Here is a 26,929-nt window from a genome sequence, read left to right on the forward strand (position 1 = left end):
TCTCAGCATTAACAATTAACAATGTTGGTTGTAGTCATAGCAAGTTTGTCTCACGTTTGCCTAGAACATCCATAACTCCAGGGGTTTTCATTACAATAATAATCAAGGGCCCTAATGGTGGCTTAGCCAGTAGATATTATACCTACTGCCTCCTTTTCAGTTTGGCTGAAGAGAGATGTTGACCTCCCACTGGTATTGCTCCCTTAATCCACATGATGTTCCATTACTTAACATGTCAGTTCTCTTAGCATCTGGTGTATAGATCACATGGACCCATCACAGCCTAATAGAAAATAGTTGAAACCACATAATTCATCAAGCCTGGAAAAGGCAATGTCCATAGTAAGCTGCACAGTTTCTTATCATGGTATCCCTTCAGATCTCTGCCCCCTTGGCCCCAACTCCTGCCGATGAAGACATCTCATCCATAGTGAAGGACTCATACTCTCATTCCTGACTGTCCTGGTCAAGGACCTAGGTCTAATGCTATTTCTAATTTGAGACTCTTAGAAGTAGAGGCCAGTAGTTCAGTATGTCATCATCAAGTTGAACAAGGTTCTGCCCCCTTCTGAATATTCTATTTTGGTAGCTATGCCTGGGCCCCTTGCTTATTGATATAATGACTAAGCCTTTGTTTTATACTCTACTTCAGAGGCTATAAACTGCTGGCAATCCCCACTCCTCACCTAGGAAGACTTGGTGCTACAGTTTTAGTAGGTCCCCAAATTTCATATGTTGGAATCTTAATCCTCAAAAATCATAGGTTGAGTATTTGAAACATAGCAACTGCAGGAGTTCATGGATCATGACAGCTCTGCCCTCATAAGCAGAGTATTCAGCACATGGATTAATGTATTATTATGGAAGTGGCTTTATTATAAAAAGGAAGCTCTTTGGCTTCCTTTTACCTCCCTGTTTCCTTCTCACCAAATCATTCCCTTCACATATTACGAGATTTTGGGTTTTGGTGGGGGTTTTTGTTGTTTTTTGTTTTTTTATTTGTGTTAGTGTTTATTCAGACCCTATTCAAATACATTTCTTTTGGGGCAATGTCACCTTCTCCCTTGCTCTCTCACAGTTTTCCCCTCCTGTTTCTTTTTTTGTATGTTTTTTATTGTAAAAATACTGTACAGAGAGGTTACAGTTACATGAGTAAGGTAATGAGTATTGTTCCTATCAAGCATTGTTACCCCCTCCTTTGTTTTTCCCCTACCATCCCTTCGTCCTGGTCTTTTCAATCACTATAACCATGACTTTTTTAACTTCTCTGTTTTGACCTAGCCTGTGGAATTCGTTTATAGCAGCAGAAGATGGAGTAAGTTAAAAAAAAATTGGTACCCAAAAATGAGTTGTTGCTAACACAATAAATACCTGAAAATGTGGACATGGCTGTAGAATTAAGTAGTTGGAAGAAGCTGGAAGAATGGAGGACCAGGCTTGAAAAACATGTGTTACCCCTATGAACATAGCATTAAAGTTGTTTCTGAAGACAGTTTAGAAGAACTCAAGAAGACGACTTCTTAATGGATTGCTCAAATGGTTATGGCCAGAATGCAGATAGCAAGCAATATGAACAATAAGAGCCATTCTGAACACGGTCTCAGGAATCTGAGAAACAAGATAGTAGAAAGTATAGAATGATCATATTGCAGTGAAGTTGGTAGATTTGTGTCCATGGGCTCAGATTTGTGGAATGTGGAATTTAAGAGCAGTAAACCAGGAAATCTAGTATAAGAAATTTCTAAGTAGCAAAGCACTCAGGCTGAGACAAGACTACTTTTAACTGCTCATAATGAAATGAGAGCGCAAAGGCATGGTCTAAAATAGAAATTATAATTAAAATAAAAACAGCAGAAAGATTCAGAAAATCCTCACTATGGCTGTGTGATAGAGTAAAAGAGCATTTTCAAAAGATGAAATGAAGCCAGGCACTGGGGGCTCACATCTTTAATCCTAGCTACTCAGAAGCCTGAGATCTAAGGATCATGGTTTGAAGCCAGTCTGGGCTGTGGAGTCATGGGGGATTATTGTGAAGCTTTAAGACTAAGTGTCTGGATGGACATGGTATCATACAGCTGTAACCTCAGCTACTCAGGTAAAAGAGATAGGAAGATCAGAACTTGAGGCCAGCCCAAGCAAAAACATTATATCCTATCTCATAAACAAGCCAGGAGGAACAAGCATTTCTAGAATGGAAATTTCTATCTCATGTATTCTGGAAGTAGTTTACTCAAATCTACTTTAGTTCTTTTTCATTATTCACAGCTTTTGAGGACAATCAGTAGGACTCTCCTTTTATAATTTTCTGTTTACTCCCTAAGAGCCAAATAAAGCTAATTCTTTAATTACCCAAGCTCTTCTAGGCTTAAACTGGAATACCTGATGACTATCTAGTTTCTACTGTGAGGCTGTAAATCACTTAAAACAAAATAGAACTTCACAAACCATCTGTTTGTATGAGCTCCTCTTTTTGTTCTTCTGTTTCATTTTACTGGTAAATGCATTCCTATCAAGATGAGTGCCAATTAAAAATTATTAAATGGTAAAAAGATTATTTATATTCAATTCTATCATACAGTTGATGACCATGAAATTGCCATACCCTCGCATTGTCCTGGCTTCTCAGCTCTGTCCAGAAACCTTTGTGATATGACCTAAACCCATCATAGTAATTTTATGAGCAGTGACATGGAAAACTATATCAGATTGTGGCTATCCTCTTTCCAGTAAAAAAATTTGTAAGAGAAATTGAATTTACAAATCACATGGTGGCCTAAAAAATTGGACCAAGAACTATGGGCTTTCCTCAAAATCTATTTATATTAAGCTCAGCCAAAGGCCTACCTGCAAGATGAACTCGTGTGTTCACACTTAAATTAAGGCTCCATCCACACAATGCTTGAGACACATTGATCAGAGCATCACTTCTCACTGTTTCCCTATCTTGATAAAAACACATCTTTTGATTTACTTATCTTGTGTCTCACCCTTTTTACAATTCTCTTAGTCAGGTAACAGTTTAAATATGCATAAAATTCCCTCAACCCAGGACTGTCACCACACAGTCTACCCCTGTCATAACACAGTCTACCCATCCTTCCTTGGCATATTTTGTCTTTCTTTCATTTCTAATATACAACTCAGGGTACACCTTACTTTTCAGAATCTGTGGCTTCCAACCACTAGTCATACAACCCATAGTTTGAGAGTAAAAGAGACAGAGTTATTCACTTAACACTTTGTCCTTTGTGACTATTAATATTTAAGAAAGATGCCTTCCTAATGTCCTCCAACTGGAATGCTTAAGTTATAAACTCTTACAACCCATAAAGTTAGCATATTTTTTTTTCTCTTAGATTAGTACTTACCTTTGAAAACCTAAGAACTGCCATTTGATGTGAAATGAACAATGGTGATGTAGGCTGTGAAATTTTAAACAATGCTATAAATGTGTATCTAGGCTGAAAGTAGAAGATCAGTTGAAAATATTGACATTCAAAACCAGTTGCAATCCATAAAATATATTGGTACATTCAATAGTAAGGTATTAAGATTTGCATATGCACGGTAATCATATTGCTGATCTTTTTTCTGGTTTGAAAATGGAATCCTATAGTAGGTAACAGTAATAACTTCAGGGCTAAATTTCCTAGGTCCAAATTCTGACTTCTTTAGTTCCTAGATCTGTCACCTTGCACAAGCATTTAGCTACTTTTTGGCTGAGTTTCCTCTGGTGTAAAATAACTATTATGCTTACAAAATAGAGCTATAGTGAAGACTAAATGGGACATTCCAACATGGTGCCTAGCATACAGAAAGTGTCCAAGAAGCAGTAGCCATGAGTACTATATTTATTTCTGATATTTAAGCTAGTGTTGGCCATTGTTATATTCATTATTGATCTGTATTTATCTTTAAAAATGCCAGTGGATTATGTAACATTATTCCTAGTAACTTTAAAATATGGGGAATGCTCTTCAAGTGCTCTTCCTATGCAGAGCCAGGCACTGTTGTTGTATCTCTTTAATTCTATCCTAGCTAACCAGAAGCCTGAAATCTGAGGATACTGGTTTGAAGCCAACTTGGGCAGGGAAGTCCTGTGAGATTCTTATCTCCAGTTCACCACCCAAAAAGTCCAGAAGTAAAGGTGTACCTCAAGTGGTACAGTGCTAGCCTGAGCAGAAAAAAACCTCAGGAACTGTGCCCAGGCCCTGAGTTCAAGCACCAGGACAAGCGCACACAGACACAGACACATACACACACACACACACACACACACACACACACACACACACACACACACACACACACACACACACACACACAGGCACGCCAATTTCCTATATTAACAGATTGGTCCCTAAGGTAGCAATATTAGGAAGTACTGTGAATATTTAGGAGGTGTACTATAGTGGGAGGTCCTAAAATCATTTGGACATGGCTTCAGAAGGAATTATGACACCCCAGAAGCCCAGCCAATAGGCTACCTTATCTTAGGTTTGAACCTTCAAGCTATATAAAGCTATTTATAAACTATCTTGGATATGTTTGTCGCAACATGAATCTGAGTAATGCAAATAAGTTTTGTCCATTGTGGATATGTAATCTGTCACTGGCCTAAATTCTCATAAACCTTAGCTTTGAAACCAGCTGACATAATCCAGCAAATTCACAATTTCATGATTTTCTGTTTACCAGAGTCTAAGAAATAGATTCTCTTTCATCTGATGCCAATGTAGCTCATACATTGACACTACCATTTAACTAACTTTATAGATAGGCAGAGCAGGAACATGGCAATATGCCATGATTAGATGCGGGTGGTCTCCATTTCTGTATAATACAAAGAATTGAAATTTCATTTCCAATCATTTTTTGGAGTGCTAAAATGTGGCTGAACACTGATTTTATCTGGCATGTTGCAATAGGGAGGAAGGGATTCAGCAGGTGGAAAGTGGGGGGAGGGGCGTTTGTAATTTCACTAAATCCCAGCATAAGACAGGAATTCATTTCCAACATAATACTGCCTGAGGAAGTGCCAACCAGAGAGGCTGAGCCTGTAAATGTAGTATTGTGGACACAAATGAAGTTGCTCCTGATAAGAGTCTTCATTAATAACAAGTGGAGATTTAATTTCAAAAAACTGTGATAAACTCCACCAAGGGTGCCTGTGTATATCTAGTAACAGTAAGGTAAAAAAAATGTTCAATTAGCAGATTGTTTCCAGTGATGAAGTTAATGGAAACAAATGTATCACTTGAGCCACTTGTAGTCAATAATCATGTATAGCCAGTCCTGGGAGAGGGAGGAATGGAGCATGACCTGTACTCCTGTGATATCCTCTAGTGACAGACTTTAGGCAAAAATATGAGGAAGGTGACTTACTCTCACTCTGTTCCTTGCACTGTAAGAACTTTACACGACTAGCTCTTGACAGGTCAATTCTGTGTCCTGTTCATCCATCTAGAAGGATTTTAGTATATAATACTACTATTTCAACAAGGAGCCGTAGGGCAAATCCCAGAACAAGCTCATTAAGGCCTGAATACAAAGCCTTGGGGAGTGGCAAGCAATGAAACTGCAGGCAAAGAAACTGCTTTACTGGTTGCTTCCTTAGCCTCCATCATTGCAAATTTGAAAATTCAATCAAGTTGGTTGATGCACCCATTTTCTTTAGAAACACAATTGTAGAGGATATGAATGAAATCTAATTTATTACTTTTGATTTCTTTCTCCTATTCCTACCACCTTCTTATTTCTTTTTATAAAACAAAGTGTTTAAGAGGAAGCAAAAGATCATTCAGCATGATTTTTGAGTTCAAGGAGAAGGCAAAACTTAATGAGAAACAATGAAATCAAATTTTCTACCTGACCTCAATATGAATACAAAACAGCAGTAACAGTATAAAATTTTAAAACACCAAGCTAAATCTTGATCTTCATTAAAAGTTAAAGAAAGAACATGTCAAATGTTTCATTTAATTTAATTAATTTATAAAATCAGTAACCAGGGATCTGCAAATTCTGGTTTGTTAGCTGGCCAAATTCTGGGCTGTCACCTGGTTTTTTTTATTTTAATTTTTATTTTTTGTGAACATACTATACAGAGGAGTTACAATTACATGGGCAAGATAATGAGTACATTTCTTATCAAGCATTGCAGCCTCCTCCTTTGTTTACCCTTTGTCACCTGTTTTTGTAAATATATTTTATTATGTATAGCCATGACTGTCCATTTATGGACTGCCTATGGCCATTTTCCTGCTATAATAGCACAGTTGTATTATCTTCAAAGCTTAAAATACTAATTAACTGAACTTTTATAGAAAGCGTCTTCATTACAGGCCACCCGGTATGCTGACGTAATTTACAGATGGATTCAAAATAGTCAATTATCTATAGGGACTAATCAATTGTAATGTGTCAGATAAGAAATATTTGCATTATAATATATAGAGCTATGAAATAAAAAGCCATCAAAGGTATGTATAACCCAGAGAATATTCAGGAAAGGACTTCCAGGTTTCTTTTTGGCATTATCTAAAGTCTTTGCCAACTTTCATTTTTCATTTTCGGAATTCAAACTCAGGAAGTGGCATGAGATACCCTCCCACCCTTTTTTGTTTTAATTATTCTTTCTGATAGGGTTTTGAGGGTTTTGTAACCTACAAAAACCCACAGGTTCAGGATTTTAAAAAATCACAAAATTTAGTTAACCTAACCTAATCTGTACAGAAATAATCTAAAGTAAAAGAACATCTTTTAGAAGGCAATTCTGGTTAAGTTTACAGACTCAGATTGTGTAGGTAACATCCCTGAGATTACAAACAGAAGGTGAATGAAGTTCTGAGTTAACTTGTTTTAAGTTAGAGAAATAATTAAAATGCATATAGAAGGGAAGCCAGGGAGAGTGGTTCATTCCTGTAATGCCAGAAATTTGGGAAGCGAAGATAGAAGAGTAACAGTCCAGGCTTCCCTGGGCAAAAAGCATGAGACTATCTAAAAGCAAAGGACTCGGAGCTTTCAAATTGTAGAGTATTCATCTATCATAGGCTAGCCCTTAGTCTAATTTCTAATATTGCCAATAACAGAAAAACTACACAAAAGATAATAGCTTGTATAGGGGTACTTTTAAGGTTTTCAATATATGTCAGTTTTGTGTAGGATATATTGAAGAACAAGAAAAAATATATAAGATGGATATGGTGGTACTAGACTATAATACCAAAACTTGGAAGGTTCAAATTAGGAGAACTGGAAGTTTGAGGCCACCCTAGACCCTTACTTGAAAAATAAATAAAATAGTGAAACCCTAACTCAAAAATTAAAACTAAACCTAAAATTGTGTATGTGTGTGTGTGTGTGTGTGTGTGTGTGTGTGTGTGTCCCCGTCCTGGGGATTGAACTCAGGGCCTGGGTGCTGTTTCTGAGCTTTTGTGCTTAAGACTAAGACTCTACAACTTGAGCCATAGCTCCACTTCCATGTTTTAATGGTTAATTGAAGATAAGAATCTCACAAATATTCTTGCCCTGGCTATCTTCAAACCATGATCCTCAGATCTCAGCTTCATGAGTAGCTAGGAATACAGGTGTGAGCCACCCATGCCCAGCTAAAAATCATTTTTAAAAGCAAAAATCTATTGTGCTGAGGAATGTGCAGTTCTGTTGACATACTTTTATAACATTAGTTGCTATAATAAAAGAGACTATATTTGTTGAGAAGCGTGTGTATTCTAAGCCTTATTGTGTAAACAATGCACACATAATCCAATTTAATCCTCAGGATTTTACTTGGGTACTATTATTTCCTCAATTTTATAGGACAATCAAAAATGATAGTAAATGAACAAGTCAAGAGAGGTATGCCTAAATTGTACTATGGGAAAGAGAACACTTCAGAACAGAGTGACTGCAGCATTTCTTCTCACAATCTCCTGATCATCTACTGACCTATTTCCTACCGGTCATATCCATGATGATCTTGGACTACAGATCACAGTTGTTCTTTTGAGTCCAAGATGTGTCATCATAAAACCTTGCATGATTTCAGTGTCCATCTGGACAACTCAACAAGCATCCTGGCTTATCAACTCCTCAACCTCTATACCTCTGTTAATTACCACATACAGTTCATGCCAATCAACCCTTTTCATGGGCATCACAGGGGTGGTTATCATATCCTCCAGTGCCACAATATCTAGCCAGTCTCTACCCTTCCAGTTCACCTACTCTCCAGTTCTGTCTACCCTTTTACTTCAAAGAGACTTTAATTCCCTTCATCCCTTATGTACCTGTTCTATTCCTTGTGATTATTACCTAAACTACTTCATCACCAACTACTTTTCACACCTGGCCCAACCTCAATCCTGGATCACTCCAATGGCATGAACTCTCTATGCATATATCTTGACTGTTAAGAGTTTGAGGGAGAGAAAAAACTAGACACACATTGCCATTCATGATTGTCATTATAAATGTATAACATCATTACTATTCAATCCTTCCTTCTTTCCCTTCTTTCTTCCCTTCTTTCTTCCTTCCTTTCTTTTTTCTTTCCTTCTTTCTTCCCTTCTTTCCTTCCTTCCTTCTTTCTTTCCTTCTTTCTTTCTATCTTTCTTCCAATCTTTCTCTTTCTTTTTGCAAGTCGTGGGAGCTATCCCTGAGCTTTTTTTTTGCTCAAGGCTATTGCTCTACCACTTTGAGCCATAACCCACTTCTGGTTTTCTGGTATTTCATTGGATATAAAGTCTGCCCCAGAGCCTGGCACCAGTGGCTCACACCTATAATCCTAGCTGCTCAGGAGGCTGAGATCTGAGGATCGTGGTTCAAAGCCAGACCAGACAGAAAAGTGCCTGTAAGACTCTTATCTCCAATAAACTATTCAAAAAAGCTAGAAGTGGTGCTATGGCTACAGTGGTAGAGCACTAGCCTTGAGTACAAAGAGGCTCAGGGATAGCATCCAGGTCCTGAGTTCAAGCCCCAGAACTGGAAAATAAAAAAAAATCTTCCCAGGCTGGGTTTGAACTGTGATCCTCAGATATTGGCCTCCTGAGCAACTAAGATTACAGGCAAAAGCCACCAGTGCCTGAAAATACTTTCTATTTCCCTTGGTCTGCTTGCTAGCTTTCCCCTAAGAAAATCCTCCACATATACATTCAGCTTTCTCCATGCACCCTCCTTCATTCATAGCATCTCATCTCACCTTGTACTTCAATGAGAAAGTATTTTTAGATAGGAAGTACTTCAACTTCCAGCCCTCTCCAACTGTATGCTTACCACAGCACCACTCAATTTGCTTTTTACCTGCAGGCTCCTGGATAAGGATAAGTGGTCCTTCTTCCAGACTAAGGTCAGCCCTCCCCTATTCCTATCTGTGTTAGTCACTTTTGAAACCCTGTGACAAAATACCTAAAATACACAACTTAAGTGGGAAAAGATTTATTTTGGATCACAGTTTCACAGGTCTCACTTCATCAAAACGGGGAGGACATAGTGGAACCGAACTGTTCAGGTCATCAAAGCCAGAAAGTAGACACAAAGCAATACAGCTAGATTCCAGGCCTCTAGGGATCTACTTTTGCTAACTGGACACTCCCTTCTACTTTTTACCACTGCTCCATAATGTCATCATATTATAAATGCACCCAGAAATTAATCTGTTAATGTCAATCATAATTTTCTTGATCAAATGGTCTTTGGAATATCCTCACCATCACACTAATGTGAGATGTACTTCACTAATCTAGGAATTTCTTTCTCTTTCTTTTCTTTCATTACTTCCTTCCTCTCTCCCTCTCTTCCTCCCTTCCTCCCTCCCTCCCTTTCCTCCCTCCTTTCCTTCCTTTTTTCCTTCTTTTTTTGTTTTCTCTTCTTGTCTTTTGTGCTGGTCCAGTGGCTTGAGCTGGGGGTCTGGGCACTGTCCCTGAACATTTTTGCTCAAGGCTAGTTCTCTACCATTTGAGCCACAGGTATACTTTTGGCCTTTTTGCTGGTTAATTGCAAATAAGTGTCTTACAGGTATTCCTGCCCAGGCTGGCTTTGAACCTCAATTCTCAGATCTCAGCCTCCTGAATAGCTAGGATTATAAGCATGAGCCACCTATGCCTCTCAACTAGGCAATTTTTAATCCAACCAAGTTGACTATCAACATTAACTATCACACTTCAATTGTTCTAGAAAGTGAAATAGACCAGTCTTTGGACTAGATAAGTTCATCTATGAGTAGACTGAAGTTGACCTCTTCCATTCTTTGATTTCAACTACTACTATTGATTAAAGATTCACATATTTATAGTTTCAGTCCTGACCTCTCTTGCAATATTTAGGCTTGAATGATACAATTTTTTGTTGCAATTTCAATAAAGACTTTAAACTAAATATGTCCCCAAATGAACTTTTTAAAATTCCAAACTTGCCTTTCTCTATTCACTATTACAATAATTAACAGAACCATTAAACCAGGCATTCAATATAGAAAACCAACATCCTTGCTTTTTTTTCTCTCCTTAACCTAATGCACCCAGTGCATATTTTAAATCTATTCTTTCCTGTTTGTCTCTGGAAGTGATATCTAGTTTTAAGTTCTTAACAATTCCTTCACCCAGACTATTTAGATCTTGTAACTAGTTTTAACATCCTGAAATTCATGTCTGCTGCATATGGCTCATACCACCTAGTGAAGGGTGGTGGTCTGCTACTCTCTCCAACTCTGTGCTCCGCAGCACTTCAGTAGCTTGAAATTGTCCCAGGGAAATCTTTATACCATAGAAATCAGAAAGTACTACAAATCAGGATCTTTCATTTTCCTCCAGAGGCAAGTTAATTGTTAAAAATTTACAAACACTGCTGGTGTCCCATACTTTGTCCAAACTAGTTTTGTAAAACATTTATTAAGCTATGCTATTTTCCTAAATTAAAAAACTGGTCACTTCCTGTGGCCAACAGATAACATCAAAGTTCAGTAATGGCATACAAGTTCTTTGATCATCTTGTCTATCTAAATGTTCAATTTCTTCACCTATCCTTCCTTAGTCTCACAATTTATGTCTAACACAATGTCATAAACTGGTTTACTGAAGCCAAATTTTACACACACACACACACACACACACACACACACACACACACACACACACACACACACACACACACACACAAATGTATATATACATATGTGTGTGTCTGGCCCGAACACTGTTAATATTTTTAATTGAGCCAACATTTCAAATTTAAACATTCTAATCTCAAATTCATATTTCTGACTTCTCCTGAAAATAACAACACTGAGCCCTCTTCTCTGTTAATGCAAATAATTGTAGGAGGTGGAGGAGTAGCTGTAGAAGCTCCAAAAGTTTAGCAGTTCTTCCCATTCACCCATAATGGTTATGCATATACATCTATACCTGCAATTCATTTCTGTTATTGACTCTTTAATTGGCCTCTAGTATGGACTATCTCTTAAAGTCTAGATTATGAGCAGAAACCTTGGACCCTCATTACATAATCTTAATCTTAATCTTTCTTTACAATGCTATCCTTATGATAGTCCATGCTCCCTGCACAGCTTTTAAAGGAGAAAGCAACAGGATGATGATGGGAGAAAGATAGAAACTGGGATAAAATATTAGCCTTGTGACTGTGACTGATTATAATTGGAACAAGGAAAAACTGTATTTCAGGGAGAGAAAGAGAAGACAACTAGGTGTCAGGAAAAAAGTAACAAGACAATTACAAAGCATGGAAAAATACAGTGGGGAAAAAAAAAAAAACAGAAAAAATAGCCAACAGTCCACAGTTCCAACTGTAGGCCACCAGTGAGGAGGTAAAACCAAAACCACAAGCACAAGGTAAGTCAGGCAGCTCTAGTGACAATGGGCTGGAGAAATGAACCTTTATTGTACTCTTTAAATCCAGTAGGGGTGGTAGTGTGATGTGATGCCTCCAGTGTGGTAGGCTAGCATTGGGGAACAAATGCCTTTCATCACTCCCTAATATCTCCATGCTACAGCCAAGTATTTTTTGTCAGAGGGCCTATTGTTTAAGACTGAGATACACTCTGGACCTGAAAACAAGGAACAGTAGAGCTCAGTCAGGGAACCAGGAGACACCTTGTTACAATGTGCAAGTGAAAGACAGCAATCGTGAGAACAGAAGGCGCAGATATGGACCCACTAAAAAACTTTAAAGCAGTGGGGATCTCACACACTGAAGAGATTTGTAGTCAGTGACCTTAGCTGCTGTAGCAATAAGCAAGCCCCATCATGTGTGGATTACTGTGGAGGCAGATAAGCGCACAACCTTGGCTGACAGACTGATTGCCATATGTATTCTTGGTTAGACTGAGAGTTGGGAACCTAGGTTCATGGAAATTTCTCAATTTCCTCAGATTTTTTCCTTCCACAAAATGCTGTGTTGCTTGGTGGGGCCTCAAATAATTGACACAAGCAAGCAAAGCATTCTGTTCCCTTAGGTCTTTCCCCATTTTTCAGAGATCTCAATGGTAGATTTGCTTCCTCCATTCTCCCAACACACCTGGGGGCACTGCTAGGTTTGGATGTTTGCTGCCCCTATTTGCACAAACTAGGGAATTCTGGGGTGAGTAGATTTTTCCAAAAATACATCAAATTTTAGACTCTAAAGCAAGTCCTTAACAAACAAAATGTTGAAATAATTTCTTTTTGTGCATTATTGGGGAAGCAAGAAATATATGGGTTAAATAATTAGATGACAATTAAATGTGGCATAAGAGGGCTGTCTTGGATATAGCCTAGTACCCACAATATTTGAAAAAGCAGTAAATGATGGGCTCAAAATTAAAAGTAGGAGCTATTGAATAGGCTAGAATTTACAATGACCCTTGGCTGGCAAAGGAATGGGTCAAAACCATCTCCCACAAGAATCTACCAAGAGAAGAGTGAATGTGGTAAAAATGGCACTGTCTACTGAAGAAAAGACAATGGTGGGGGGAGTGTAGTTGTGGAGGTGGTAGGGAAGGGATAGTAGGGAAAAAACAAAGGAGACAACAATGCTTTATAAGAAATGTACTCATTACCATGCCCATGTAATTGTAACCCCTCTGTATGGTATTTTCTTTCTTTTTTGGGGGGGGTCCGGTCCTGGGGCCTGAACTCTGGGCCTGGGCGCTGTCCCTCAGCTCTTCAGCTCAAGGCTAGCGCTCTACCACTTGAGCCACAGCGCCACTTCCAGCTTTTTTCTTTTTGCTTATGTGGTGCTGAGGAATCGAACCCAGGGCCTCAGGCATGCAAGGCAAGCGCTCTACCACTGAGCCACCTTCCCAGCCCTGTATGGTATTTTCACAATAAAAAATTTACTTAAAAAAAGAAAAGACAATGGGAATGGGAGGACCTGGTTTAGCACTTAATGTCAAGTTTTCTCTCTAGAAGATTTTTTTCTGTTTTGAGCTGGGTGATGGTGGCTAATGCCTATAATCCTAGCTACTCAGGAGGCTGAGTTCAAAGCCAGCCTGAACAGGAAAGTCCATGAAAGTCTATCCCCAAAATAACCAACAACAACAACAAAAAAAAAAAAAAACAACGAAAGGCTGGGCTGGCCACATAGCTCAAGTGGTAGAGTGTCAGGTAAAAAAGGAAGCAGAATGAGAACAAGACCCTGAGTTCAAATCCTAGTACTTACTACCAGCAAAAATGTATTATAAAATATTTCTTTTTTGCTATGAAGTAAACAGACAGCCAAATGGAGACTCACAATACCCCTTGTTGGACAATGGAATCAGTAACCAGGAAAACATTTCAATATTAAACATATTTATCTGTGAGCCTCATGACACCAGAGCAGCTAAGCCGTATTCATAGGTACCTCTGTGTGTCTTGGACAGTCATCAAAGAAAAGAAAGGAAAAAGAAAAAGTAGAGCAAGGAAGGGGAGAGAAGACAAGATAAGCTGCAGCCAAGTAGATAATCCCACCATCCTAACCCAAGGAAGTCAATACTACAGGGTACTCGTCCCCAGCTCTTCCAACTCCTTTAGATGGTGACAGAAAATGAAGAATACTCCTATTCAAAGAAAGGACAACAATTTCAGATGCGAGCTTTTTTATTTTCTTTCTGGGCAAACTGTGACAAATTGCTCACTTACCATCTCGCCCAACTCTGGGTTTCATGTGGATTGTGTTTATATTCATTTCCAGGCCCACTCAGACCTACTTCTTCCTTAGCCTGTAGGCTTGTGTTAATTTCGGAGATTACTCTTTCCTGAGTCCAATTTACTTTATGAGCCAAGTTGCTCACTTCCTCTCACTTCCCGCTGTTTTGTTTGGAGCTGCACCCTCTAAATGTTTAACAATGTTTATTCACTCCTCCATCCTAGCAATTGATGATCAATGTGCAGCCAAGTTTCAACTATTCAAAGGCTGGTGCAACCACTCAGTGAAGGAAGAAAACTCCTCCTCCACCTCTATCCCAGTCCCTGATTTCTAGCCACTTTTCTGTTTAGGAATCCCTCATGCATGTTAGGGGGGAGGCAAAATGATTAACAATACATTGGGCACCAGGAACTCACATTTATAACCTTAGCCACCCAGAAGGCTGAGATCTAATGGATTGAGTTTCAATGCCAGCCCAGGCAGAAAAGTCCAAGATACTCTACCTCCAACTAATCTGCAAAATCTGGGCTAGAGGCATGGTTCAAATAGTAGAGGATCAGCTGTGAGCAAGCAAGCATCAAACTCATGAGGCCTTGAGTTCAAAATCTACTGTCACAAAAAAAGAATGAATACAACAGTAACTCATCCTTGTTTAGGGTTTCCAATAATTGTTAGTTCTTGTTTTTCTTTTCCTTCTGATTTTATATATTTATTTTTAATAATTAATTTTTGGTGCTAGGACTGGAGCTTGAACTCAGGGCCTAAGCACTGTCCCTGAGCTTTTTGTTCAAGGCTAGCACACTACCATTTGAACCACAGCTCCACTTCTGTCTTTTTTTATTGTTAGAGATAAGAGTCTCACAAATTTTCCTTCCCTGGCTGGCTTTAAACTACAATTCTCAGATCTCAACTTCCTGAGTAGCTAGGATTATAAGTGTGAGCCACCTGCACCTGGCTTTTTTAAAGCCATTTTAAGAAATGGGGGGAAAAACTGTTGATTAAAACAATATTTGCCTATTTTGTGGGATTTTTCCCCATGATTCTCAGTTTGTTCACCCCACTTAAAATGAGTATTTGGAACTCTTTTATTCCTTAAGTGTAATAATATTCTTTCTCTATCTTCTGGAATCCTATCCACATTTTGAATAGTCAATTTTACCCTATATAAAGTTTCCTTTGACTCTTCTAGTATTCCCCATTCTCTAGCTCTAGATCCTATCACTTTTGTATATGTTTTTTATTGTAAAAATGCTGTACAGAGGGGTTACAGTTACATGACCAAGGTAATAAGTACATTTCCTATTGAGCATTGTTGCCTCCTCCTTTGTTTTCCCCCTACCATCCCTTCCCTCCCACCTCCACAACTACCCTCCCCTCCCCCACCAAAGTTGTAAAGTTCATTTTCAACATAGTGTTTTGTATATCTCATTGCTACAATGGGTCGACCTGTATCCTTATTTAAGCATATTGGGTTTTTTTTCCCTTCCCGTCCCCAATTAGATAAGTGTATATACAAGATGCTATCACTTTTGGATTCTGTTTAAATCTGGTGAGCTGCATTAGTTCCTCTGTTGGATAGATAACAGTCTAGGTTCCAAAAACACATCTTAAAGTTGGAAGATATTTTTAATTCATTGGTCAAGTTCAACATACTATCCCAGAGGTGCACCCAACTAAAAAATTCTGTACCCTTCACTCCTAACTTCTGTTTACTCCAAACACAAGCAGCAAATTTGTCAAAGGTCTTTTTTGCTATTAGTAACTAACCCTGCTGCAAACCTAAAAGTCCTCAGGTCCATAGCACTTCATTACCATAGCAAATGTTCTCTACCTTCTTATTACCCAGAGGAAGTTATATAAGATACATCTGGCCTAGGTCTTTGGCTCCCTAAGGTCTCCTATGCACACATCATTGGAAGCATTTGAGAGTCTTCTTTCCCATTTCCAGTGCTTGATGATTTGAACTGTATTTAAGATGATTAGTTGTCAATAGCCTTTCAAAGGACTATTCTGGCAGTCTCTATGGCTCATTTGGAACTGAACATAGTAATGTGCTGTTATTAACTTTATATAGGTTTGATATATATAACTCCAGAAGGTCAGAACAGTAGCCTTTATTTCTGTTTCTCCTATTCTGTCTCAGCCAGAACTGGGCATGTAGCAGTAATACAATTGTAAGAGTCAGGCTCAGCATTTATAATGCTTTGGTTTTAAATTTGGCTCTCCTACTAAAGCTGTGCAATCTTTGGTATGTCTTTCAACCTCTCTGTACCTCAGTTCCTTTGTATGAGCAGAATATTTACCCCCCCCCAGTGTTGTAGGTATTAAAGGAGTTAATACATGGTAAGTACCTAGGACAATGTCTGAAACACAGTAGACATTCCACAAACATTAGATATTCTGCTAAGGAGAAGTGTCAAAAGAATGGAGACTAAAATTCCTTATTTGCCATAGGCCCTATATTCCTTCTTTCTCCTTAGTTTAGTCTTGCTTTTCCTTGCTTTCTTGTATACAGGTCCCCACTCTGATGATGGACACTCAATTCTCAGAATTCACACCAGACATCACTCCCATCATGCTGGCCGCCCATACCAACAACTATGAAATTATCAAATTGCTTGTCCAAAAACGGGTCACTATTCCACGGCCCCACCAGATCCGCTGCAACTGTGTGGAGTGTGTGTCCAGTTCAGAAGTGGACAGCCTGCGTCACTCCCGCTCCAGACTGAACATTTACAAGGCTCTGGCAAGCCCCTCACTCATTGCCTTATCAAGTGAGGACCCCATTCTAACAGCTTTCCGTCTAGGCTGGGAGCTCAAAGAGCTCAGCAAGGTGGAGAATGAGTTCAAGGCTGAATATGAGGAGCTCTCCCAGCAATGCAAGCTTTTTGCTAAAGATCTGTTGGACCAAGCTCGAAGTTCTCGGGAACTGGAGATCATCCTCAATCATCGAGATGACCACAGTGAAGAGCTTGACCCTCAGAAATACCATGACCTGGCCAAGCTGAAGGTGGCAATCAAATACCACCAGAAAGAGGTAAGCTGAGACAATCTCTGCTTTCAGGGAAGTGTGAGGTCTCCAGAGTCCAGCAGCAAAGCCAGAGTCAGCATTTTCCTACCACTTAGACTTCTAACAAATGAATGGTTGGACAGGCCTCACAGACATTTTCATTCATCTATGACACAGCAGTCTCTGTATATACCCTTTATGTAGCCACATGACTCTTCAAAAGGATGGCATTCCTTCTCTTCCCCCTTCTTGTCCTCATCCTCTTTTTCTCCTCCACCTACTCCTCCTGTCTTCCTCCACCTTTCTCCTTTCCCCCTCCTCCTCCCCCTCTTCCCCCCCTCCTCCTCCTCTTCCTCCTCTTCTTCCTCCTCCTCCTCTTCCATCTCCTCCTGCTTTTTTCTATTTCTTTGCCTGTTCTGGGTCTTGAACTCAGGTCTTCATACTCCCGATTAGCTTCTTTGTTCATAGCTAGTGCTCTACCCACTTGAGCCATGCCTCCACTTCTAGCTTTTAGCTGATTATTTGAAGAATCTTGAGGATTTTTTTCTGCCCAAATTGACTCTGAATCATGCTTCTCAGATCTCAGTCTCCTAAGTAACTAGGATTCTAGGCTTCTTTCATTTAACACATACTTACTGAGCACTATTTTAAGTGCTTGGGATACAGAAGACAGACACTGGTTCTGCTTTCATGGAGCATACAACTGATGATGAACACTAAGTAAGTGATAACCATTGAATATGCAACATCAGCTATGGTGACCTCCAGACTATTATAGTTCATACCTCAGAGCAAATCCAATTCTAGCAGATTCATAGGACATGTTTTGCTTTCCTGTTAGGCCAGATTAATAATTGAGAAAATGTAGTCCGGTGCCAGTGGCTCACGCCTGTAATCCGAGGTACTCAGGAGGCTGAGATCAGAGGATCACCTTTCAAAGCCAGCCGGGGCAGGAAAGTCTGTGAGACTCTTATCTCCAATAAACCACTCATAAAACTGGAAGTGGCGCTGTAGCTCAAGTGGTAGAGTGCTTGCCTTGAGCTGAAGACCTGAGGGACAGCGCCCAGACCCAGAGTTCAAGCCCCACAACTGACAAAAATAATAGTAATAATTGAGAAAGTGTTACTCTATGCCATCTTGCTCAATAATTTTAGGGAGGTTTGTGGCAAGCTGTATTTTACTCTTCAAGGAAATAGCACAGGACTATAGAAAGATCATGGGCTGTGGAGCCAGAGTAACGGAGGATGGAATTGCAACCCACTAGATTTGTGGCCTCAGAAAAGTCACTTCGATCATCAGTGCATTCATTTATTCATTTAGAAAATATAGAAGACAGTACTTTCTCCACTTCTCAAGGATTTGTGGGAATAAACAAGAAAACGTGGTGTCCAGTGCACAGCACAAAGGATGCTTTAATGGCCATTCCCAGCTGTCTTCCATGCTACTGGCAGTCAGATTCAAACAGGTGGAACCAAGAGGTGTCGGTATACCAGTTAAAGAGCAAATAGCACTGATCCAATCTTTGAGACAATTACATTGTATCATTTGTCTCATGAAAAAAAAATGCCATGCCTTCGAAATAAGACAAAAACAAGTACTGGCAGCAACCATTTTTGTTTTGTTTTGGTTTTGAATCCGGCTCTTTAGCCAAAGCTGGTTTCAAACTCATGATCCTTTTTTCTCAAGTTCCCAAGTGCTGGGACTGCAAGTTTGCAAGCCACCACATCTGAGCCAAGGGCAACTTCTCAGGATATTAAGACAATTATAAAGAAATCTGTGTACCAGTAAGTTATGCCTGTAGTCCTTTCTACTCAGAAGGCTGAAATAAGAAGGATATCAGCTCCAGGCCAGCTCAGGCACAAAAATCTGAGACTCCATCTCCAATTAAACAACTGAAAACTGGGCTTGAAGTGTGGCCCAAGTGATAGCAAGCAAGCTGAACAAGAGCCCTGAGTTCAAACCCTAACCACCCCTTCCCACCCCCACTCCCACCCACACACATGGAATTACAAAGGAATAAAGGAGCAATATAAAGATTTAAAGGGTTATATTGGGAGAGTTGATAAGTGACTAGGCTTACTCCTGAAGGTCTTTATCTTCTATTTGCTATTTATTTGCTTTAAGTTATTTCATAAGCCTAGAGTTACTTAACCTCACTTCTCCCTTCTGACAAATGGGAAAATAAAAGAAACATTTACCACCCTAGAGAAAGGTAAAGCTTATTTAAAACAAGTAGTGTGCTTATGCATAACAACAGCAACGAGTACACAATAGGCATTCAATGAATATTGACTCTTGTTATTGCTTGTCATTCCACATAGAGAAGCCATGGTAGATGATCTGGTTGTATTGCAAGTAATAAGTTTAACCAATGCCCATCCCTCTTCCCATCATCTCCCTGTCACTGCTCTGCTGTTGATGTGTAGTGTCCGATATTTTATTGACTAGACTACCATGAAGCCTAACTGAATTTTCCACATTTTGAAAGATTTACTATGTACTTCCATTAATGATGCATATTACAGTTCCAGTGGATTTGTTTTTCATTTTAAATAAATTGTAATAATGTGAGGAAAAAAGTCACAGGCGTTTCTAGAACATAAATTACTTGAGTGACAGAATAGTTCTCGGGAACAGAATACTTGAAGACACAGATGTTGCAGACTGTGACTACATTTTGTGTTCCCCACCTCAGAGGATAGGAGATAAACTTGAAAATTACAGGCTCCTTCCACTCCCCTGAGAATTGGCAAAGCATTTTCTCTTCTAAATATTTCACTACAGTACTTCAATTCTTTGTTCGATTGCCTTCCAACATTTTTATGACATGACTCTTCCCATTTATTTAGTCTTTGATTGCCAGTTTTAGGGACTACTCCATTTGGAAACTATTCATGACTTTTTCATTCTAAAGGCCATCAGGAGTCATCATTGACATCTAAATTATCTGCCCACAAACTCTCAGTGACCTTGCTATTTTTTCCTCTTTCTCTTAAGTCTTTTCACTGTCCTAAAACTTTATCTTGTATTTCCTATTTCACAATGTCTCTAGTTACTGATATTAAACATCATAAACATGGTGTTAAATGTTCACATGGTATATTTCTCAGTAGCATAATACCAATGTGAATGTACCAAAGAGTTGTATTTCTTTTTGCTCTCTTAATTATGCATCAGAGGTTTTCTTAGGGCTTTTTTCTGTGCACATTGAAGAGGAAAGTGTGTGTGTGTGTGTGTGTGTGTGTGTGTGTGTGTGTGTGTGTGTTTGTGTGTGTGTGTGTGTGTGTGTGTGTGTGTGCAAGCGCGCGCGCACACACGTGCACGCACTAATCCTGGGGCTTGACATCAAGGCCTGGATACTGACCCTAAGCATTTTTGCTCAAGACTAATGTTCTGCCACTTGAGCCATAACTCCATTTCTGGCTTTTCTGGTGCTTAATCTCATGGGTGACACTTCTGGTTTTTTGGTGTTTAATTGGAGATAAGAGTCACGGGCTTTCCTTGCTGGACTGGCTTCAAACCCTGATCTTCAGATCTCAGCTGCTGAGTAGATACAATTACAGGTGTGAGCCCCCAGTGCCTGACTGGGAATCATCTTCTCACTCTGGTAAAATGTACATGATACAAACTTTCCATCAGAGCTATTTTTATGTTTCTAGCTCAGTGGAACTAGGGTTATTACTGTTGTGCAAACATCACCACTAGGATTCATATTTGCAGACTCCTAAGTTTGGAGATAGCCACTTTTCCTTCATGTATGGACATGCAATTAGAATTTCATATTTTGCAGAACACATTTTTTAAAAATTGTTATTATAAGGGTGATATACAGAAGAGTTACCGTTTCATAAAACAGCTAGTAAGTACATTTCTTTTGGGATGTCACCCTTTCCATTGTTCTCTCCCAGTTTTTTCCTCTTGTCCCCACTCACAAGTTGTATAGTTCATTTTCAACATGGTTTCTACTGAGTATCACTGCTGCATTTGTTCACCCTGTGTCCCTCCATTGTTGTTCCTTCCTCAAAGACAGAAAAATAAACAAAAAGAAAAGAAAAAATCCCTCATTTCCATTTTCTGGAGTTAATTTCAATAAATATTATTTCATATGGTCAGAAGCACAGAGGCATGGCACCTCTCCATGCCTCACCTAAGAGTGTCTTCCTTTGGTCTTACTGTGTGTGAATGCTTAGAGTGCTATGCAATTTATCCTGTATTTTAGATCTAGCTTCCACATATGAGAAGAATCATGTGCCACTTCTCTCTAAACTAGGCTTACCTCACCTAACACGATTTGTCCTAGGTCCATGCATTTCCTTGCAAATGACATACTATTATTCTTTCTAATGGCTGTGCAAAGTTCCATTGTGTATACTTACCACATTTTTTGTCCACTCATCTATTTTAGGGCATCTGGGCTGCTTTCATAACTTGACCCTTGTGAATAGTGCAGCAATGAACATGGATGTGCAAGTGTCATTATGATATCCTGGCTTGTGATGTTCTGGGTAGATGCCCAGGACTGGTATGGCTGGATTGTAAGAAGACCCATGTTTAGTTTTTTGAGGAACTTCCAGATTGCTGTCCAAAGAACTCACTGTTTTTGTAAGACTGGCAAAGTGGCACCTGTTATCTATTCAAAATTATGATATTCAATAGTAAAAACAAAAGCAATACAAAAGTATTGCATTTATGCAACCCACAAATTTTCAGCTTCAGGTTACTCACTGATCATCATGAGTCAAATCAATGAAAATTTTTGCTTATAGTAGATTGGATCATTGCAGTCAGAACCCATTCCAAGTTGTGCTCGGGAGCATGAATTATGACTGACTGTTAAATAAATTCCTCAAATCCCTTGGAGGCTTGTACTTTTATGTGTTAACTCATCAAGCAGGAAAACATTAATGTATAAAGTGGATCACACTTGAGGATCTACTGGAACATATTCAATCTGAGTTACATGTTAGAATCCTTTAAGCAAGCTAGTGACATTTATAAAGGACAGTTTTTCCAGATAACCTTCAAGCCCTGAAGAAGGTTAGCAAAGGAATGTACAATAATTGTCTCCAGTGCCACAAATATTCAAAGAGAAATGATGTGCAGCTGGGTACCAGTGGCTCATGCCTATAATCCTAGCTACACAGGAGGCTGAGAGCTGCAGGAAAAGCTGTGAAACTCTCTCCAATAAACCACCAGAAAACTGGAAGTGGCACTGTGGCTCAAGTTGTAGAGCATTAGCCTTGAACTGAAGAGCAGAGGGACAGTGCCCAGACCCAGAGTTAAGGTCCCATGACCGACAAAAAAAAAAGAACAAAACAAAGCAAAAATGAAATGATATCCAGATGAGAATGGAACAACAAAGCTAAAATCCTGTCATTTTTTTCTTCTTGATCCCATGCTTCTTACCAGTTAAGACCATAATGTTATAATGTGCATGGATTAGGTAGATGCATCCTCAGCATTGATAATCAAGAACAGGAAAGAGCAGATGTGCCACAACTCATTCATTAGTGATGACATACTGTTTAATCATCTTTTAAAGCATGCTGTGCTCCCAGTTGGGAGAAATATAGGAATATGCAACACAAATGGATGCTCTCTCAGTGAGTAGAGAGGTATGATTAAGGAAAAGTATCAGGCATCTTGCACCAGGGAAAAGGACCCCACGATAAGTTCACTCATACATTCAGCTTCAGATGAACATGTGTGTGTGTGTGTGTGTGTGTGTGTGTGTGTGTGTGTGTGTGTGTGTGTGTGAAAATCAAGTTTTAAATGTGAACTGGAAGAGTTCCCAGGGAAAATAAGTATACTCAAGAGGAACCACTAAATATCTTCAGTTTATTAGGATAAGCCAATCAGTAAAAAATACAGTCAGATTTAGTGAAAAAAATTGTACAAATCTAGTTGGATCCTGAGGGATTAATACTGTTCAGTGATATAACCCTCTCAGGAACAAAATCTTAGCCTTACATGGAATATAATTCATTATTTCTTGAGGCCTTTTTCATTATTGTATTTTCCTCATTATTATTCCTACTAGAACTCAAATAGTCTCTCTAAAAGAATTTAATCTGGTGAAAAATAAGCTCCAAAGAATGAAACAAAAGGTGGTTCCAAGTTACAACTTTGATGCAAAATGGCAGAATAAGAAATCTTTAGTCTTGCAGAAAACAGGCATGAGACTACTGGATAATCCTTACATGTCAAGTAGATTTTCAGGTATTCTCATGCAGATAGCTTTCAGATATTTATGAAAAGCTCTGATTTTCTATATTCTCTCCTGTTGTCAGATGTACCAAAGACTTTGAAAAACTATTATTTTATTTGTTCCTTAGTGTCAATACAGGTAAGCAGAAACATTCCTGTAATACTTACTTTACAAATGGTAAAGGACTATGTTCAGGGATTTGAAAGACCTATTTAACAAGCAAGTGGTAGAACTTAAGACTTGTATGATATCTTTCATTATAATCAGATAACTTCTTGTGAGTGAGGTTCTTTTATGTCCATTTGGTAAGCTCCAAATTCACAAACCAGGTAAATGATCAAATAAAATAACCACAAGTTCTTTGCTTTAGGAATTAGTGTTTATTAGTTCAAATATCTTAAAAACAAGATCTCTTAAAACAGTAAATTAGTTTATACTAAAATCTAATTAAAGATAATAATTACAATCTAATAACTGGAAACAAGAATGACACTTAAGTGTGCCTATATACCTCAGCCAAAGCACATGACAGAAAATCTGTGCTCCCTACTCCACTGCCATCCACCAGCCCTATTTCCCTTAGTTTTAACAACTTCAAGCCTGATTCAGAATAATGAGCTGCTTCTCCTTTTGTTCTCCTGCATATCAAACAAAACCTGACTTTGCACTGTTCTGAAGCAGACCCAGAAAAGTATTACTGTCAATAAATGGTCAGCCTCCATTCTCCCATAAGAGATTGAAGATTTCACTCAAAAGCATCTACCTCTCATTCAACTTTTAAGCATATGACCTGCGTCAAAAACCAACCAGAGAATGTAGTTGTGGAAGTGGGAGGGAAAAGGGATGGTAGGGGAAAAACAAAGGAGGAGGCATCAATGCTTGATAAGAAATGTACTCGTTACCTTGTTCATGTAACCGTAATCCTTCTGTATAGTATTTTCACAATAAAAAAAAACATAAAAACCCAACTAGATATTTCTATGAACCTTCTGAGGCCATAACTCCAAATAACAGTTTCTCACCCTGTGAAGAGCTGTAGAAATCCTGATGGTTTAATGTTTTTCTCTCACCTAAAAACACTGTGCTTGCTTGCTTGCTACAGTTCTTTTATTTCTTGAGTTCTTATCATTCTTAACTCTATTTTTAATTTTCTTCTAAATAGCAAATGTAATTTTTTAAAATTCTGTTTCTTAGCATAGGGTTACATTTTAATTTCTAAACCTGTAAAAATCTCCACAGTTAAATCTTTCTAGATGATCCAAATCAACAAGAGGCTCCACAGATCTACCTACTATAAGACTGCAACATCTCCCTGCTTTGACACCCAAAAACTGACTTACCACCATTATTTGTTCAGACTTGTTCAAGTCTAGCATGATTTAAGCTGTCTGATCATCTTAGACATTTCTCTTAATGCTGTTTTGATAGCCTGCTTAAGTTAGTATAGTTGCTGTTTTCTCTCATGAGACATTGTCTTAACCAGCTCACATTAATCTGTTTTAGAATTGTTATAAAGTCTGTATCTCAGAGCTCTACTTTGATAAGCTATCCATCAATATCTGATGGCTGAAGCACATCAGGTCTGTACTGATTTTGTTGCTTTGCATTTTATTTTGACAAAAAGTTATAGTTGAATTTCTTAATAATCTGAATGAATTCCTTATAAGGACTATCTTCCCTGGCTGTTCTAAAGCCTTTAATTAAAGCATGTTTTTTAACCTGTGTATAGTATTTTTATTCTTCTTACTGAATGTTCTTACAATGTAAGAAGTCTACTAAATGTATTGCTCAATGGATTAACTTGTTTAGCCATTACCAATATACTTTGTGCACTGTTCTATTGACATGGAAGAATAAAGTTTCTTCCATTTTCAGTACACTATTTAGATTAATTTGAAATATATCAAATATTTGCTACTTTGGATATCCCCACACATCTGGACTGTTCTACAATGGGAAATTTTGTTCAATTACTATGGTAGCAATGTCCCACAATCTGCTGCCCAATATGGCTTGTAATTGCTCACAGTAGTAACTCCCTATCACCATTTTTATTTTTCCTACTTGGGCTGTTGTTTGCCCCTGAAAATCTCTTAGATCCTCATTTACACATCAATCTTGCCACAGAAAGAGTAGTCTGTTGTGGGACATTTTAAAACTGATACATGGAATAAAATTGTTAATTCTAACTTTCAACAGCATCTGCATTAGCTTTTCTGAACATAGAATTTGCTTGATTAAATTTGTTAAAGTACTTCATCTGAAAAGTCAGTATACAAACTAATTTATGTTTCTCCTGTTACTGTTCATTCAAATAAGACCTGATTCTACAGCCTAGAATTGCCTTCCCCAATTTATCTTTACAGCTAACTATTATGTATGTAGACATTACTTAATATTACATACAGTGTGCTTAGCATTGAGATTACCTATATTGTCATTTAAACATTTTATTGTCACATGCTTAATGACTACATAAATTGTTGTGGTCTGTTTCATACCAGTGTGGATTATCTTGAACATGCCATTCATCTATGATTTGCACATACCACCATAAAAAACTGTCCATCCATTGATAGATATGTCTTTTCCTGGTTATTGCCCATTTCATGAGATACAGAGGCCATATCTTAAGAAGTCCATAGTATCCATCCATGGATTTGTCCAAAGTGTTGCATACCTAATTTGCCACATGAATGTGAGAGGACTGGCTGGCCTAGAATCGATGTCATCTGTGAGCTTCCTGCACATTTATTCCTTTGTCCCGTTGAGGAAATGCTCCAAATGTTGTATTTTCTCCGCTGGTATTTGAAGAATTTGTGTGTTAAATACCAGTCCACATTTTCTTTATATTCACTATTAGAGTAACCTCTCAATAGCAAATGTTAGCAGACCATGTTTTAAACTCAGTTACATCCAACAACAAACGTTTTCCACTTTCCCTCCTGAAACATCAGCTGTAGGTCTAAATATTAAGTGGTTTGCCTTTACATGGGTAAATAGTCTTTGTAGGGCTTGATACAGCCATCCTTTCTTCTGCATCCTCTCTTTTACAACTTTTGGAGATGTACTGTCTCCATTAAGCAAACAATGCTTCAAAGCAGTTTCAAGCTATATCAGCATTTCTACAAACTGTTTACTGGGACCAATTGGCCTTAGAATTCTCCAAGGTTTCTCCCTGACAGTGGTCATCTAAAAACCTTTCTGTAGTGGTAGCATCTCATAGATATTGCTCTTTTGGAGTTATTTCACTTAGCTTGCTATAATGTGATTTGTTGGACCAATTTCCTCTTAAAAACCCAGTAAGGACTTCTAACTTTTCAATAAGTGTTTCCATAATATCCTGTCAAGACAAACATATGCACCATAATACCAATCTGGAGGCCATCCCCTTTCTAAGCTCTACTTATTGTAGAACATGTCCTAAGATGTGATGGAGATCATCAATTCTTCACCTTGTTGTTAGATAGGGTGGATTCTTTGCTTCTGTCATTAGGACTCTTAGGAGGACAAGTAGAAGGCAAAACATTAACACGAAGTCAGAACTTTTTACAAAAATCAAAATACGACAAATGTCTTTGCCGGAAAAA

General features: G+C 38.5%; 1 protein-coding gene across 3 annotated transcripts in view; it reads left to right on the forward strand.

Annotated features, from left to right (window-relative positions):
* The window catches only part of Trpc5 (transient receptor potential cation channel subfamily C member 5), a 272,537-nt gene that overhangs the window by 151,784 nt on the left and 93,824 nt on the right, over positions 1 to 26,929 (forward strand). For all 3 annotated transcript variants that reach the window (XM_070039890.1, XM_070039892.1, XM_070039891.1), the window contains one exon: positions 16,637 to 17,158. In XM_070039890.1, the coding sequence (XP_069895991.1) occupies positions 16,637 to 17,158 (522 nt within the window). The remainder of the gene's footprint in view (positions 1 to 16,636; positions 17,159 to 26,929) is intronic.

This window comes from Dipodomys merriami, unplaced genomic scaffold (assembly GCF_024711535.1).
Source record: "Dipodomys merriami isolate MVZ:Mamm:240054 unplaced genomic scaffold, mDipMer1.0.p SCAF_3, whole genome shotgun sequence".
NCBI classification, from domain to species: domain Eukaryota; kingdom Metazoa; phylum Chordata; class Mammalia; order Rodentia; family Heteromyidae; genus Dipodomys; species Dipodomys merriami.